The sequence below is a fragment of the Solanum dulcamara genome, chromosome 5 (genome assembly GCF_947179165.1).
Source record: "Solanum dulcamara chromosome 5, daSolDulc1.2, whole genome shotgun sequence".
NCBI lineage: Eukaryota > Viridiplantae > Streptophyta > Magnoliopsida > Solanales > Solanaceae > Solanum > Solanum dulcamara.
This window is the reverse complement of record NC_077241.1, coordinates 23,182,126-23,198,686: the sequence shown is the minus strand read 5'-3', so window position 1 is coordinate 23,198,686 and position 16,561 is coordinate 23,182,126. Positions and strand designations below refer to the sequence as shown.

General features: G+C 36.4%; 1 protein-coding gene across 1 annotated transcript; it reads right to left on the bottom strand.

Annotated features, from left to right (window-relative positions):
• Positions 1 to 309: 309 nt before the first annotated feature.
• LOC129889095 (DEAD-box ATP-dependent RNA helicase 3, chloroplastic) lies at positions 310 to 14,911 on the bottom strand. Its single transcript, XM_055964231.1, has 10 exons — positions 14,428 to 14,911; positions 9,480 to 9,616; positions 8,990 to 9,401; positions 8,625 to 8,723; positions 8,315 to 8,539; positions 7,134 to 7,511; positions 6,188 to 6,331; positions 5,953 to 6,048; positions 5,563 to 5,831; positions 310 to 926 (listed from the first exon to the last, which is right to left on the bottom strand). Exons 1-10 carry the CDS (start codon positions 14,818 to 14,820, stop codon positions 848 to 850), a joined length of 2,232 nt encoding a protein of 743 aa, XP_055820206.1. The 5' UTR covers positions 14,821 to 14,911; the 3' UTR covers positions 310 to 847.
• Between the last annotated feature and the right edge of the window lie 1,650 nt (positions 14,912 to 16,561).

Below are 16,561 nucleotides of genomic sequence, written 5' to 3'. Positions count from 1 at the left end.
AGAAATTTAATCGTGAAATAATAAAAAAATATTCCATAAATATTAAGCACAATATTATTGGGCCTGTGCCTTTACTAGTGTGTATATATATATATTTCTTCAATCTTCATGAGTTCAGTTTTTATATTGTCTAGATGTATCGTTCCTTGTATACAAGTTTCATCTAAATCTACTTTTTGTTTGCCTTTTTCTAGGGTAATTAGTCTTTGTTCGAGCTTCTTGTTTTGTGGCTATTGTACTTTCTGTATCAATATATATATATATATATTGTAAGTTACAAAAATGAAACAATATGCATGTGGAGAGAAGTTATAATAAAACAGGATACTTTACTATTGTCACTTAGTGTTAACTGGATAAAGCCAAATGCATCAAGCTTGAGACAATGAGGATGCAGAATTCAGTGGTACCACAAGTATTACTCCTACTAAAATAAAATGAACCTTGCTTACAATAATATAGCACATTCGACAAGCCCGCACCAAAAGCTGCATCTGTTTCTTAAAGATACGATATAAATTGGGGAGACTATCTGCAGTCCGACACATTTCTACTTAAGGTTTGATATATCTTACCCTCACTTCACCTACAACATCAATAAACTAGGAGAAATAACTGGGAGCTGATTACATGCTTGAGAAACAGAAAATCTATCAATCATCAGTAGGGCCATGTGAAGCTTTGAGGAGATGGTGTTTTCTGGAGGGAACAGTGTACGATCTTTCTGTTGCTCATATGCATCACCTAAACTCAAACTCCTTTATCTTCACTGCTGGCTTTGTCAGGAAATACTGCATACAATCACATGTTCAGGGATGGCAGAAACTGGATGAGGCAACCTACACACCTAGTAGTCCCTTTTGTTAGGGCATTCAGATGCTCGGTGACCACTGCGCCCACAATTGAAACATGCACCACCAAAGCTTCTGCAATAGAAACCAAAACTTATATAATGTTACAGACGGTGAATGTAAGAAAAGAAAGAAAAAAATGTAAAGTATAGGGGTAGAGTTATTTTGGTGCCTTTACATATAACATTGGACATAAATAGTCCTTCATCTTCACTAAATTTGAACCCTTTTGGTCCAAGGTTTTTCTTTTAAAATAATAAACGAAAGAACATTTATGGACGGAAAAGCCAACTAGTACCATGAAAAACTAACAGCAGTAATGGAACTAACAGAAAGGCGCTAACTGTGATTATCTTATTTTACCTAGAAACATGACCTTTTTTTTTTTAATAACTGTAGTGTCCGGACCAACTTGCGTGCACCTCGACTAATTTTAGGGGATATCAACTGAAGAAGATTAATTATGTTACTCTTTTCTACTCTAAGTAAATGGTTTGTTCTCTCAGCTGTTGAAGGACACAAATCTATTATCATTGTCCGGAATAACAAATCAGACCTTTAGTCTTTTCTTTATTTCTTTTTTCTTTTATACTATGAACTGGACAGACATAGATTAGAAATGGCACTTGCTTCGAGTTCTGTTCTTCACAGTGCCCAACAGCAATGCCTTCATTCACTCATGTCAAACTTTTCATAGTTACGTCTTCAATCATCTTTGCAATTCCTATTCGAAGGGTGATTGTGATAGCAACTGAGACCAAGAAAAACTGAGAGCTGTTGTAACACCTCGGAAGTGGAAAAGTTGGTAAAAAGGGGAAATATCAGATCTGGTGCAAAAGTTTGCAACTTTTTGATTTTCACTAGGCCATTCACAAACTGTACGAGGTTCCACGGTCCGTTGAAGCCATCGTGAAAGAGAACTTCAGAAATTGGAAAATGGAAGTGATTTTGAAAACATTGAATTTACATTGAATTTATATCATAAATAATCTTGAAAACATTGAATTTACATGACCTCATGCTATACAAGTGATTTTGATATGAAGTCAAGTTTTATGATATGCATGCATTAAGAATTGAAGAGACTATGAATCAAGGATGCTTTTAGATAGAGTATCAAGTATGTTTTATGAAATCGAATGCTCCCGATTGAAGTACTCTCATTATGAAAGATTATCATGATTTAGATGTTTTAGATAAGTGTCTCGTATGAGTATGTTATGAAATCATGATCTAAAAGTTATGAATGAATTGGTATTACTAGATTCTTACCATTTCAAAGATTAGGAATATGATATGTTTATAAATGATTCCCGTTAGGGAGTTTACTTAGCACCGAGCGAACTTGGGATGAAGGCTTACCTGCTAGTAGAGGCAGAGTTCTTTAGTAGCAATCCCCTTGTCCCATAACTACGTGCCACCGTAGGAGTAAAACGGATCACCCGCTAGTTGAGGTTTGATTCCTTAGTCAGTCACCCGCTAGTTGAGGTTTGATTCCTTAGTCAGTCACCCACTAGTTGAGGCTTGACTATAGCTAGTGGATCCACCTAAGCTTAAGATTATGGTCCTTATCTTGGCAAATAGGGCACTCTCTTTTCGGTCTAGGAGCAGTACACTGGACTCCATGTTATAGCTCATATAGTTTATGTCGGTTAACGGTACCTCCCACAAAAGACTTATGATATGACTATGATTCTTTTCAGAATATTGCATTGACCTTGTAATATGTTTTGTGACTCAGCTTACAGATTATGTCATGTTTTACTTCATCATTGCATTGGCATATTTCCAGACTCATCATTCCTTTATGTTATGTTTATGCATGTTCTCCATACCCAGTACATTCCATATTACTGACCGCATACTTCTGCCTATATTGCCTCATAATATAGGTTCTGACGTACATCCTTTGAGCCTTGGTTAGTATTGAATCCTGCCAGCTTACACTACTTTGGTGAATTCTCATGCTTCGGCGACATGCCACCTATGTTTTCTTATGTTCATTTTAGACTATACTTCAGTTTTTAGATGTTCGAGTGAGCTAGGGACATCTCCTAGCAACTCACCTATGTTAGTAGAGGCTTTCATACTAAGAGTTAGATTTCTGCACGTCTCCAGATTTTGTCTATTATGAAATGAGACTCTTTAGACTATTCATGCTTTACTTCCACTTTTCAGTTATGTATGTTATCTTTATGCCATATGGTTTAGCTTAGGGTCTCTCGGGACTCTAGGTACCGTGTCACGTCTAGAGGGTAGTCTTGGGTTGTGACAGTTGTCCTTCTCAATTTTGGTTAAGAGGCCGAAAAAGAAGGGTCAAAATTGGAAATCAGATTGAGTCTCTGTAAAGCTAAATCCTTAGCACATAATCTTGTTGGGAAAGAAATTGAATCATTCTTCAAGAATGGTTCTTACTTGGAATTTTTCTGAAAATTTCTTTTTCATCCTCAAATGGAGAGAGTAGTAGGTGAGCAAGAGGACCAAGAGGGAAGATAAAAGTTTGGATGCACCTCAAGAATAGTCAGATTTGATATAGATGATGAAGAAAATAAGAACAGGAACACTTCTGAATGGAATTTTGAACTCTTCAATGGTCATGAGATTTAACGACTCTGTAACTCTTTATGTAACCCTACTTCGTTAACTTTTAACATTAGTTAGCAGCTTTTCCATTAGTGAATGGCTTTCTCTCTGACCTTGTACCAAGAGTGTCCACTTCGTACAAAGATAAAGTACTATTTATTCCCAACATTATATATAAAGGACCGAAATAAGTCTAACCCAAATTAAAGATTGAGCTATTTATGTCATTTAGAGGGCGTTTGGATTGGCTTATTTCAAGTAGCTTTTAGCTTTTAAGCTCTTTTTCATTTTTGGAGGTGTTTGGGAAAGAAAAAAAGTGCTTTTAAGCTTCTACTTTCCGCCAACAAAATTTAAAAAAAAGGAAGCTAAAAGCCAAAAAATTGGATATTGCCAACTTATGGTTTTTAGCTTTTAGCTTATAAGCTACTTAAAAAAGCCAATCCAAACACCATAGTAACAAAAACATATTACAATATAAGTGAAGAAGGATTGGTTTGTGGCTCGCAACAATTAGAAGAAATAGGCAATTAAAATGCTTGCCAAGCTTCAGCATAAGAAGAATCTACTCCAATGAGAAACGAGGGGGGAGGGGAGAGATAGGGAATCCCAATCTATGAAGGTATGATCCCTGGTACTATTTTGGACTAATATGCACATTGATTTATACAAGATTTAGTCTTCAAAACGATACTTGACTTAGATATTCATAGATTTAACATCCAAAATTGAGAATTCGATGGTTTGAATAATGGTGAGATCTCAGTAAAAGATGTAGATAGTGGTTTCAGTGCTCCTTCCTCCCAAAAGAGGCCGCAGAATCAAAGACGTGATGGGTCATTCTACCATGGACCCCACCAACATCGGTTGATTATTACAAAAGCCACTTTGGTCAGTGTAAGAGGAGCTCGGAAGTTTGTTATTCTTGTGGGGAGCAGGGACACAATGTAAATTATGTCCAAGGCATTCGGGTATTCGTATAGCCTGCGTATATAATAACAACAACAACAAAACCAGTGTATTCCCACAAGTGGGTATACACTGGGTTTGTTGTTGTTGTTATATACACTATGTTCTTATGAGTATGTTTATGCATTGATTATGTGTTTTCATTGCACAGAGCATAAGCATGTTAGTTGCACTATATGATGCATAATATGTTAATGTCTCGTCCATGGGAGATCCACTTGAGATGGTAAAACATTGTGAATGAGACTCGCACACTATTTGTTGATATCGGGATTTCATGCCATTTTCTAGGGTAAAACATCAGGTATGAGGCCTAACGCACCTTGAGGATAATACCATGAGTATATGATGAAGATGTGAGACGATGAGATTGGCCACCAGACAGCTGCATTCATGCATTGGCATGTGTATTGACGAAGGGTATTATGGTATATGGGCATGTGCATAGATTTCATGGATTGTGTTATCTACATGCATTCATCTTCATATGCACTCTTTATATTATAATGAGTTTACCCGGGCTTTTAGGACAGGTCGATGATGCTTACTGGCCCTTTGTGACTCGCCACTTACTTCTCTATGCAGATTACTTAGCTAATACTACAACGGGGAATCCAATGTTCTTGCTACTGAGGTGAGCCATCCACTCCTCATGAAGGTCGTTACCTTCTGCTTTCTTAGCTATGATATTGAGTTATTTTATAACTCAGACGGTATTATATGCTCCATGAATAGATTGTTGGATTATGGGCTTTCATTATTTTCTCACGTTGTACTGCTGAGACATGGTTTCCACCATCATGATAAATTGTGTTATGGCATTTGGATTAAGCTTCTTGTTATGAATGCTGATTCGCTTACTGAGGGCAGATGCTCGCTAAGTGTTGGTCACGACCTACCCAAGTTTCGGTGGTGACAATGACCATCTTAGCAATTAACAATACAATTCTGATAATCTGTCCCATCATACAAATAATGCCAGCAGTAACTGGGTTTTGTTTTTCCTTTATAAAAAGGTAGCAGTAACTGGATTAAAGTCCCAGGACTATGCTAATGATGCAATTCAAACAAGAGCAAGTTGATTAGGAAGTAGAGAATTAGATATACAACAAAAGTAGAAGAATCATATTAAATTGAGTGCCCGTTAAGATGAGAAACAAACCTGTCTCTGCTTCCTCCAGATAGAGACCTGCTAGAGCGCCTATCACCACCGATGAGCCAATCACTTCCTCCCCTTCTTGTTCGGCCACCTCGCGACCTAAAGTCATTCCCCCAATTATCATCATCGTTATCAGAGAAACGACCACTAGAAGAACCCCGGGAATTTCTGCCTCTACGGTCTCTAAAACCTCCCCGTGTCCCCCTAGAATCCCTGCTTGAAAACTTCCCATAGAAATCACTTGCTGGCCCATCATCTTGTAAAGCAGGTAACTGCAAGACACGGGATCACAAAGATTACTAGCCTGCCTCAAATTCAAGAGTCAACAGCAATATAAACTGTGCAGCTAAGTCACAGAATATATACAAGTACCATAGTAAGAAGCAGATTAACCTTGGTAATCTTGGAAATAGTATTTCCAGGTGGTAACTCCTGATTTAGTAGATCTGCAGCAATCTCCTCAGGAAGATCAAAAATGGCCCCCTGAACCTGAGCTCAAAATACGTGAAATGGTTCTGGTTAGAGAAAAGACACTATGAAGGGGATCAGAAAACAAGAGAACACATCTCCCTAGGGGCGTCAACAATGTGAAACATATAGCAAAATCATCAGCATATTGGCTACACACCCTTTCATCTGCAATTAGGTGGATTTTGCCAACTTCATCAGCAGCTGGTGAATACACATCAGAGAGGAAACCAGTAACAGATCTTGCCGACAGGAATCCTCGGGATAATACAGAATCACGTGTCAGCTGTAATGTAGTCCACCCCTGCAGTGTAAAAATGCTGATCACAAAAAATGCAATGGGCATATACTTTATAACTGGAGGCATTAAAGAAAGTGAAAAGAGATGGATCAAAATCTCAAGTCATGGTTACTTGTACTAGCATTTTGAGCTCAGTGGTAGCATCCGGCGATTGGCATCACCGGTGATTGGCATCATCAAGTGAGGAAAGACCCAAATTAGCGGTTGAGAAAAAATAGGAGAAGCATATTTGACGTTGGGGGAGCTATCATCAACAAACTAGGTATGACTTTTGGGCAGTTGAATAGGCCAAGCACATGGCCCACTTGCAGGCCAAGGAACTCACCCAAATAACAAGGCCTGCTGAGTGGGCTTGCAGTAGTTCGAATGAACATATCACTCGTTGATACTACATTTTTGCACCACAATGAGGATATTAGCGTCAATTACTATGACATCCCAGGAGTGGGTTAGGACAAGGGAACACTGCTAAAATAGCTGATGAATAGAGGTAGGAGCAATATATATGATGGATCACTTCAGCACCTCACTTGACCATTGAATTGGCCATTATAACTTGCATACGGAAGAAGCCTATCAGTTGGCAACACCACAAAGGGTGAATAAAGGAGAGAGAGGAAGTACAGCAGAAATTTTTCAATCCCTGATTGACTCGATATAGGCAACCATTATGATTTATCAATACACAAGTATCTCAACAACAGAGGCAACAGATAAGATTAATCAATCAACATATATCCATCAATAACAGAGGCAACGAATAAGATGTATCAATCAACATAAATACCTCAATAACTGATCATACCTGTTCATGAGTTAGTAGAGATCGAGAAGATGGCGGTTTGGAAAACCCACCCAAAAGAGCAAGTGCAGCAGCAAGGGCATTTACTCCTTGTTGCTCCATCAACTGTTGTGCAGTTGGAGTGAAGTACTCAACAGATTCGGGATGAACTCCATTAAGTGTAGCCACCACATGCTCAGCTGATGACTCCAAAACCTCTTTGACAGATGGAGGACTAACGAATTCAAACTTGCACCCAGCATCACGTTCGAGAGATCTGACAGTTCGCCTTTGACTACCTGTGTACATCAGAATAGCAGTGCCTTCTTTTCCAGCACGACCCGTTCGACCAGAGCGATGAACAAAAGTCTCTGGATCGTTGGGTAGTTCATAATGGATAACCTAAATAAAAAGGGAGGATGGATCCAAAGGATTATTATTGTCAACTGATGCCCATAAACAGAGCATAATATCAGAAATTCAATGTCCAAGTGACTGTGCAGCACTTTTCAAGCAGAAGAGATCCAAACAGTTAATTCTGGTCATTGGCAAACGATGGAGTATAATGAATACCAACATCAATTCCCCACTCCCCCCCCCCCCCCAACCCACCCACCCATCCCAAAAAAAAAAAGAATTACCACTGATTTTATGATTGTAATGATCCTATTCGCAAGCACCTTACAACACAGTTGGAAGGGTATCACCTCAATGTGGCAGAAATTCTACATTCATATAGATATTCCATAAAACTTAGTTTTCTCCAAGATCTGCTTCAGAAGTCAGAAGTGAAAAATTGAAAATTTTCAAACGAAGGGGAACGAGAACGAGGAGAAGCTGGACAGAGAGAATAATAAGTTTGACAATATCATATCTATGAAATACAATAACATTAGAATTATGTTGATCAACCCCATTTTTTCTTCAACATTGTCGTCATTATATACAGCTTTAGGCAATTAATCAAATAGTCAAAATATGCAACAACCTATTTGTGACAACTGCATGCTTTCTAACAAAACCAATGGATTCTGTTACTCAAATTTTGACTCTCAGCTACAAAATGTCATAAGCATTCCTTTCACCTAGATAAACGCCCAAAATCCCAATATTTTGACCACGTAAACCGTACCATAAAAAACAGAAGTTAAAAATAAAGAAGTCCAGTTTGTTAAGGTGGTATATATGTATATGTATGAACTTACTAAGTCAACATTAGGTATATCAAGACCACGAGATGCAACGTCAGTCGCAACTAGCACAGTAAATTTTCCTTGCCTAAATCCATTCAGTGTTCTCTCCCTCTGATGTTGAGAAATGTCTCCATGCAGTGCCTCAGAAGAAATGCTATTTGATAATGCCATTGAGACCTCATCAGCATCTCGTTTTGTCTGTGTGAAAACAATTGTCTTTCCACCCTTTGCATAAACCTGAAAATTGTTTAAAGCAAAACTCTAAAGCTCTGAATTCTGCATCAGTGGAAAAAAGCTACAAAAATAGGCTGTTAATTCATACTGTAACAAGATCACCGAGTATAGTTCGTTTTGATGTTGCTGTAGTTGATAGAGCATAAAGCTTGATCCCCTCTGCCAGCTTTTCCTCTTGATCACCAACCTAAATAAGTATTTGAAAAGAAGGGAAAGAACAAGAGGTGAGACAACCACCTGGGAAGAAAAGAAATTATATATATATTTATAAATCTATATGAGCACAAAGTAAGGAATATACTGACAATTTTTATTTCTAATCAGAAAACAACAGCATTTGCTATTAAAAAGAGCAGCTAGAGATCATTCACATTGAAGTACTGCATATATCAAGATGATATCATAATCAAGAAGGACGATGATACGTAACACTGAGAAAGAACGAAGACTTACCAAGTCAATTGTCAAAGGATTGTTCAAATACTTCCTAGCCAGTTTCTTTACCCAGCCAGGCATGGTAGCTGAGAAAAGCATGCTCTGCCTCTGTGGTGGAAGTTTTTCCAAAATAACTTCAACATCTTCCTCAAATCCAACTGCGAGCATTTGATCAGCCTCATCGAGGACCAAATACTCCACTTCCCCCAGTTTCAAGCTGTTATTGTTTATCAGGTCAATAAGTCTACCTGGAGTTCCAACAACAACATCAACCCCACGGGAAAGTGCATTTTGCTGTGTAGCATAAGAAACACCTCCATATATGCAGACAGTGTTCAAGTATGGTGCCGACTCTTTCATTTCCTTCTCAACTTGATTGGCTAACTCCCGAGTAGGTGCAAGTACCAAAACTTTGGGAAGTCGTCCCCGTCTAGAAATTGAAAGAGAAAATTAGCATACTCGTCAACAATTATAACAAAAACTCTAACCATCATGATAAAACTTATACCTCTGAGTATTTCTCATTTCTTCATCCCCACTAAGCTTTTTCAATACTGGAATACCAAAGGCAAGTGTCTTCCCTGTCCCTGTCTTTGCACGAGCAATTATATCCCGACCCTCCAGTGCTGGCAGTAGAACAGCTCTCTACATAGTAAGAACATATGATTTAGGATTATCTATCTCTATTTGCAGTGAAAAAGTCCTACTTTCATTCAAAATCACCTTTGGTTCCAATAATCTACAGAAACAACGACAAATATATCACAGAAAATAGTCCACCGAATCAGCATGTACGCCAAATCATGGAGGGTTTGGCACGTGTAATGACTTGTGCTGCATACCACAGTGAAAACTAGCATCTTATGATAATGTCTATGCATGCTACAGATGTTATATGGGTAGTTAGGTATATTTCAGTTAGATACAGCTGAATAAAGGGCTTTACCCACACACACACAAGTGCTAAGGAGCAGGGGCGGAGCCACCCTCGGGCAAAGTGTCCTTTGTCGGAAAATTACATTGTATATATAGATTAAAATTTGGTTTAATGAATATATATACAAATGCTGACACCTCTGACACATGTTGAAGATTTAGTGTAGTGGTTAAGGGGTTGCGAAAATTGCTTGAGGTTGTGTATTCTATCCTGATAGCAGTACGTATTTTTTAATTTTATATTTTGACACCCCTTAATAAAAATCCTTGCTCCGCCACTGCTAAGGAGAATGGGTGTATATCGCGCACAGCCTTCCCATTGCAGTTCTGCAAAGAGGTTGTTCAGACACCGTGACCAAATGGGCAACTATACCATGTGTCCGGGCTAGAGCTACACCCCCCCACCACCACTAAATACAGTTAAATGCAGATTCTAAATTGTTGGCCAGCTACTTTTGCAGATGGTACAATAAGAGTCACATATCTGAGCAGGGGCGGATATACGTAGTGTCCGGGGGTTCATTCGAACCCCCTTCGTCGGAAAATTACACTGTATATATAAGTTCAAATTTTTGGTTTATAGGTATATATTTAATATTGAACCCCTTGAACATATACCAAAGGCCTAGCTTAGTGGCGAATGGGGTTTAGGATTTTGCACTATGGGAGGCGCAGTGCGCGTGTTCGAGCCTGGGTAACAATGTTTTTTCATTAGTTTAGTTTTAGGCATTTTAATTTATTTTTTTTTAATAATGAAATGTGCAAAATAAGCTGATTGGGATATATTATATTATTCCCTAATTACAAAGTCAAAATTAAAAAACCCTTTCTTCTAGGGATCTTTCTAGTTTCCATTTTTCATTTTTTTCTCCCATTGGCCTCTGAATCTCTCAATAAAGTCCACTTCCTTTTCCACAGTTCCTGCTCTCGTCTCCGTTCATGGCTACGTCGGTAAGTTTTTGGTTCCTTTCTTTCTATTTTTTACCAGATTTCTATATATCTTGATTTTGTTATTTGTTGATGTGCTCTCTTATTTGACAGATTTAACTTGGACATTCACCGCTCTTCACAATTTTTTATTTTTTTCATATGAAAGTTTCAATTTTGTTCACTAATTCCATGAAAGTTTCAAATTCTTTTGGGCTGATTTCATAAATTTTTCTTAATCTAAAATTGGGGTAAAAGAGAAACGTAGTTTAATAATCAAGAAAACACTACTTAAACTTTTAGAAAATAATCAAGTACCATTTCAGCTCTTCTAGAAGTGAAAATTAAGTCATATTATCATTGGGTACTAATATAATGCTCTTTAACCGTGCTAGATTGGAGTGTCCAAGTATTTATTTATCTTTATGGAAATCTTATTTTGGTTACTATTGTGTGTTTAATTCTTTTAAGTTCTAACTGAGTTCTTACTTTACGATTTAGTCTCAAGCTTCAGTGAAGAAGTATTTCACCAAAGTTCTGAAATCAAGTTTAGCTTCTCATAGTCATAGTCAATCTAACCAAGAAGAAAATGCTAATTATTCAAAAGTATTGTTACATTCTTCTCAAGAATTTGATTTGGGTTCTTTAAAGTTTGATCCTGGTGAAAGAATCTCAATATTGAACTATCATCCAAATCATCGTGATGTTATTAGAAGAGCATACCTTTTGAATGGTCCTTGCCAACCTCGTCTAGCAGTGCATGAGTATCCTCAAACAAATATTTCTGGATCAATACGTCGTTTTAATCATGAATGGTTTGATGGTGTATATCATGATTGGTTGGAGTATAGTGTTAGTAAAGATGCAGTCTATTGTTTGTATTGTTATCTATTTAAATACCATAACATTCATCAAGGAGGAAGTGAAGTATTTTCAAGTGTTGGGTTTAAGAGTTGGAATAAAAAGAGTAGTCTTGACAAACATATTGGTCTACCAAATAGCATACATAATCAGTCAAAACAGAAATGTCAAGATTTATTACGACAACGGCAGTCAATTCAATTTGCATTTGAGAGGCAATCTAATCAACTCAAGTATGGATATTGGATTCGCTTAAGTGCTTCGGTTGTTGTAGTAAGACTTCTTATAATTCAGGGATTTGCATTTCGAGGTCATGATGAATCTAAATCATCACTTTGTAGGGGTAACTTTCTAGAAATTCTCTCATGATATGCAAAAAAATGTGATAAAATTTGTGATTATGTACTAGAACATACTCCTCAAAATGATCAAATGACTTCTCCAATGATTCAAAAAGATATTGTGAGTGCATGTAAAATAGAGACGTTAAACCTATTCTTGAGGAATTAAATGGTGATTACTTTGCCTTACTAGTTGATGAATCCTTTGATGTGTCACGCAAGGAGCAAATGGCTATTGTATTTCAATATATTGATAGAAAGGGATTTGTGATGGAGCAACTTATTGACATTGTTCATGTTCAAGATACTAGTGCTTCATCTCAAAAGGAGGCAATTGTTAATTTACTTGCTCAACATTCTTTGAGTCCATCAAGTGTGCGTGGACAATGTTATGATGGGGCAAGCAATATGCAGGGTGAGATCAATGGCCTTAAAATGTTGATTAGGCAAGAAAGTAGATCGGCTCATTCCATCCATTGCTTTGCTCATCAACTTCAACTAACTCTTGTTGGGGTCTCTAAAAAGTGTGTTGAAGAGGGAAAACTTGTAGTATTGGTCTCAAATATTTTAAATGTATTGGGATCTTCTTTTAAACGTATGGATGAATTACATGATTCTCAAAAAGAAACAATTAAAGAGGCATTAGATATGGATGAACTTAGAACCGGTAGGGGCTTGAATCAACAACTTGGTCTTTCAAGAGCTTGTGTCACTCGTTGGGGATCTCATTATAAATCCTTTAATAATTTTATTATTATGTTTGGCTCTATTCTTGATGTTCTTGAATCACTTGCTCTTGATGCACGAAATTTGGATGAAAGAGCTAAGGCAATGGGACACCTCGAAGCTTGCCGAACATATGAGGTTGCATTCATGTTGCATTTGATGAGAGATGTCTTAGTAATCACAAATGAGCTTAATAAATGCTTACAAAAAAAGGAGCAAAATATTACAAATGCCATGCTACTTGTTGAAGTAGCAAAGAGAAGGTTGCAAGTTTTAAGGGATGATGAACGAGACTCTCTTATTGCTAAGGTATCTACATTTTGTAGCAAACATGATGTTTTGATACCTAACTTTGAGGAGCCATATGTTAGCTCTTTAAGATCACAACGAAAACTTGCTAACTATACAATCTAACATCATTATTGTGTTGAAGTGTTTTGCAATATTATTGATTGGCAACTTCAAGAACTTAATGATCGTTTTGATGAGATGACTACCGATTTGCTTCATGGAACTGCTTGCTAAAATCCAATTAACTCATTTTCAAGTTTTGACATCAAAAAAGTAATGAGAATGGCAGAATTATTTCTGGATGACTTTGATGAATCTAATTTGAGTGCTCTTGAGAATCAACTTGCAAGTTACATTGTTGATGTTTGTGACGTTGATAAAAGGTTCTCCCGCATCTAAATGGGTTTTGTGATCTTTCCAAAAGATTAGTTCAGACAAAGAAACATTCTAATTATCCTTCGGTATTCCTCTTAGTGAAACTTGCTCTACTTCTACCAATTGTCGCTGCCTCCGTTGAAAGAGCTTTTTCGGCAATGAAGATTATCAAGAATGACTTGCGGAGCCAAATGAGTGATGATTTTTTTAGTGGTTTTTTGGTTCCTTATTTATAAAAAGATGTATTTGATAGTATTTCTAATGATGCTATTATTAAGACATTTCAAGATATGAAACCTCGTAGAATACAATTGTAATAGTGTATGTAGTTGCATTTCAATTGTAAAACAGTGTTTTGATAGGCTTATTCGCGTGTTTGGTTTCTTAATCCCCCTTCAAGGTGGTGTAATTATCACTATGTTTTGTACTACATATCAAGATATAATAATTTCTATTGTTCAGGATGTTTTTGTATTGTTTTGAAGCCATTTCATGTCAAATTTTTTTTGTGGAGGAAGAGTGCTTTTACTTTGAGTTGGTGTTTATTTTAAGTCTTTTTAATGTAAAAGTTTATGTTTGCTCTCCATTTGCACTTTCAGGAGCTGAAGAGAATTCAAAAGAAACTGAAAAACTTGTAGAAAGACCCCTGCTTCTTGCAAAACAGGTATATTTGACCCCACCCATTTATTTATGGATGTGATTAGCTTGTTTAATTTTTTTGAACACCCTTGATAAAATTCCTGCCTCCCCCACTGTATCTGAGGGTGAGCCTTAGTGTAATATTGCAATGGTAGTGTTGCTCATTAGTATAATATAGGTCACAAGTTGGAAGAAGCTCTATGCAAAAAAATTGAAGGGAAAGACAACATAAGGTGTAGGTCGTTAGCCAGGTTGGTGCACGGTCCAGTATCTTTTGAAATACAAGGTAGCATTTTAAAACCATTAGGATATCAAACAAAAAAATTGCACTAAACAGTTAACAAGATAAAGATAAAGAACCTGAATTGGGAAAAGTTGAGTAATTCCACGCTTCTCAAGAGATTGAACAAGTCTGTGAGGTAAACCAAGTTTAGAAACAGAAAGTTCATCCTCATTTGATTCATCATCATCAACCTCAATCTCAGATTCGTATTCATTTTCGCTAACATTCAAAGAATCCTTCCCAAAACCCCCAATTCCCTTAAACGCTTCTTCACTAAGCACCGAAGAATTAGGAGTTACCACAGCAGAAGCCAGAAAAGGACGTCTGAGACGAACATGAACATGAACATGAAAATGGGATTTTTCAGGAAAAGATAAAGGAGGGTTAGCGATGGGTCTTCGAGAAAGTTCCAGTGAAGGATTGGTTTGGTAAATTGAGGAAACTCCTATAATGGAAAAAGAAGAGGCCATGGCAGAAGGGATAAGGAGATAGAAGTGATGAGATGATAAGGGTGGGAAGGTTTATACTTTATAGTGTATGAATGCTACTGCCCCAAGACTTCCTATATTTTTATCGCACCACTTTTATGGGTTTAACAAATATACGACACTCCGTTACCCTTGCTTTTATGATAAGAAGTCATCATTTCAAATTACTATTAGGAAGTAAGTATAATCTAAATTTTTTATTATTTATAATATAAAATCTGATCCATGAGCTTATATTTTATATGAAAAAAAATTATTTTAAATTAAAAAAAATACTTTCTTATTGTAAAATCAAAGCAAATAAGACAAGAATACTACAACAAGAGAGCAATAAAAATAGAAAAACAAAAGAGATGGAAACTTTCTTATTCTACCAACTGTTCAAGTGTTGAACTCTAAAGCCTCTATTTATAGGGTTACATAGAGGCATACAAAAGGTTAGTCATACACATGACACTAACCATGAAAGTTATGGAGGCATTAACCATGAAAGTTATGGAGGAGGATCAAGGGGGAGGTTATGGAGGTGTGGGAGTTACTACATATAATGGTGTAGTTACACCTTGAAGTTATGGACATCTATATAAATATAAAATATTTACAACACTCCCCCTTGGATGTCCAATAATATGACTCATTAAAACTTTACTAGGAACAATCCTATGGGAATATCATGTAATACGCGTTGTTTGCTGCTTCATTAAAAATTTTGTTAGGAAAATCTATTGGGACAAAACCTAAGCAGGAAAAAAGAGTATAGCGAGTATTTATTACCCCTGATGAAAAAATTACTTAACATTTCAGAGATGACGCATATCAATCTTGTATAAATTCCATCGACGATTGTTCTTGAAAAGAATTTTGACGAAATGTGCATATTTTTTTCCTTCGATCTATTCTTCTTTCACTTGAGTTATCCAAGCGACATTGTCATATAATATTGGAATCCCATCTTCAAAGAAAATCATACATCTCTTATGTGTTGAGCCACTTGCTTTATAAGTTGCTAGTATCTTGGTCAGGCTTTGACAGTCTTGTAGAATTTGATAATATGACAGTACCCTCATATGCAAATAGATTATTTGAAGATAGGACTTCATGTAATACCTTGCATTTATATAACCAATAGAACCTTCACAATATTGGTTAGAAAGAATAAATTTATACCAATTTGATACCAATCAAATATCTCAACGTGAATTGTCTCTTGCTTCCACATTAATAAACATATTATCTCATGAATAATAATAGTATGATAAATAAGTGCATCAACTTCACGAAGACATAGTATGTTCAAATCATTTTTATAATATCAAAATTAATCTTTCTTTATGTTAAGCGATCTCACAATCATTGGGGTACTCAATGAAATCACTTTAAGACCTTTTTAAATTCTTGAAGAATTTTCATTTAATCTTCACCATCTAGCTAAACATGACAACAATTCATTATTCGTATTCAAGTATTTCATCTATTGCCAAATTGAAAGAAACGTTATTGCATTTACCACAGGAGAACATATCTCTATAAATAATGTTAGGACCTTTGAGAAATAATTTTATGCCACAAGGCACAAGCAGTACTTTAAATTTTACAATTATACTTTTGCACAATAATTTATTTGTACCCCTCTGACATCATACCTTAATTTATGGACTATAAGTCCAAAACATCACTTTTCAAGTAAATAAAAATACTTGAATTGCATATTTAATTGACCAAT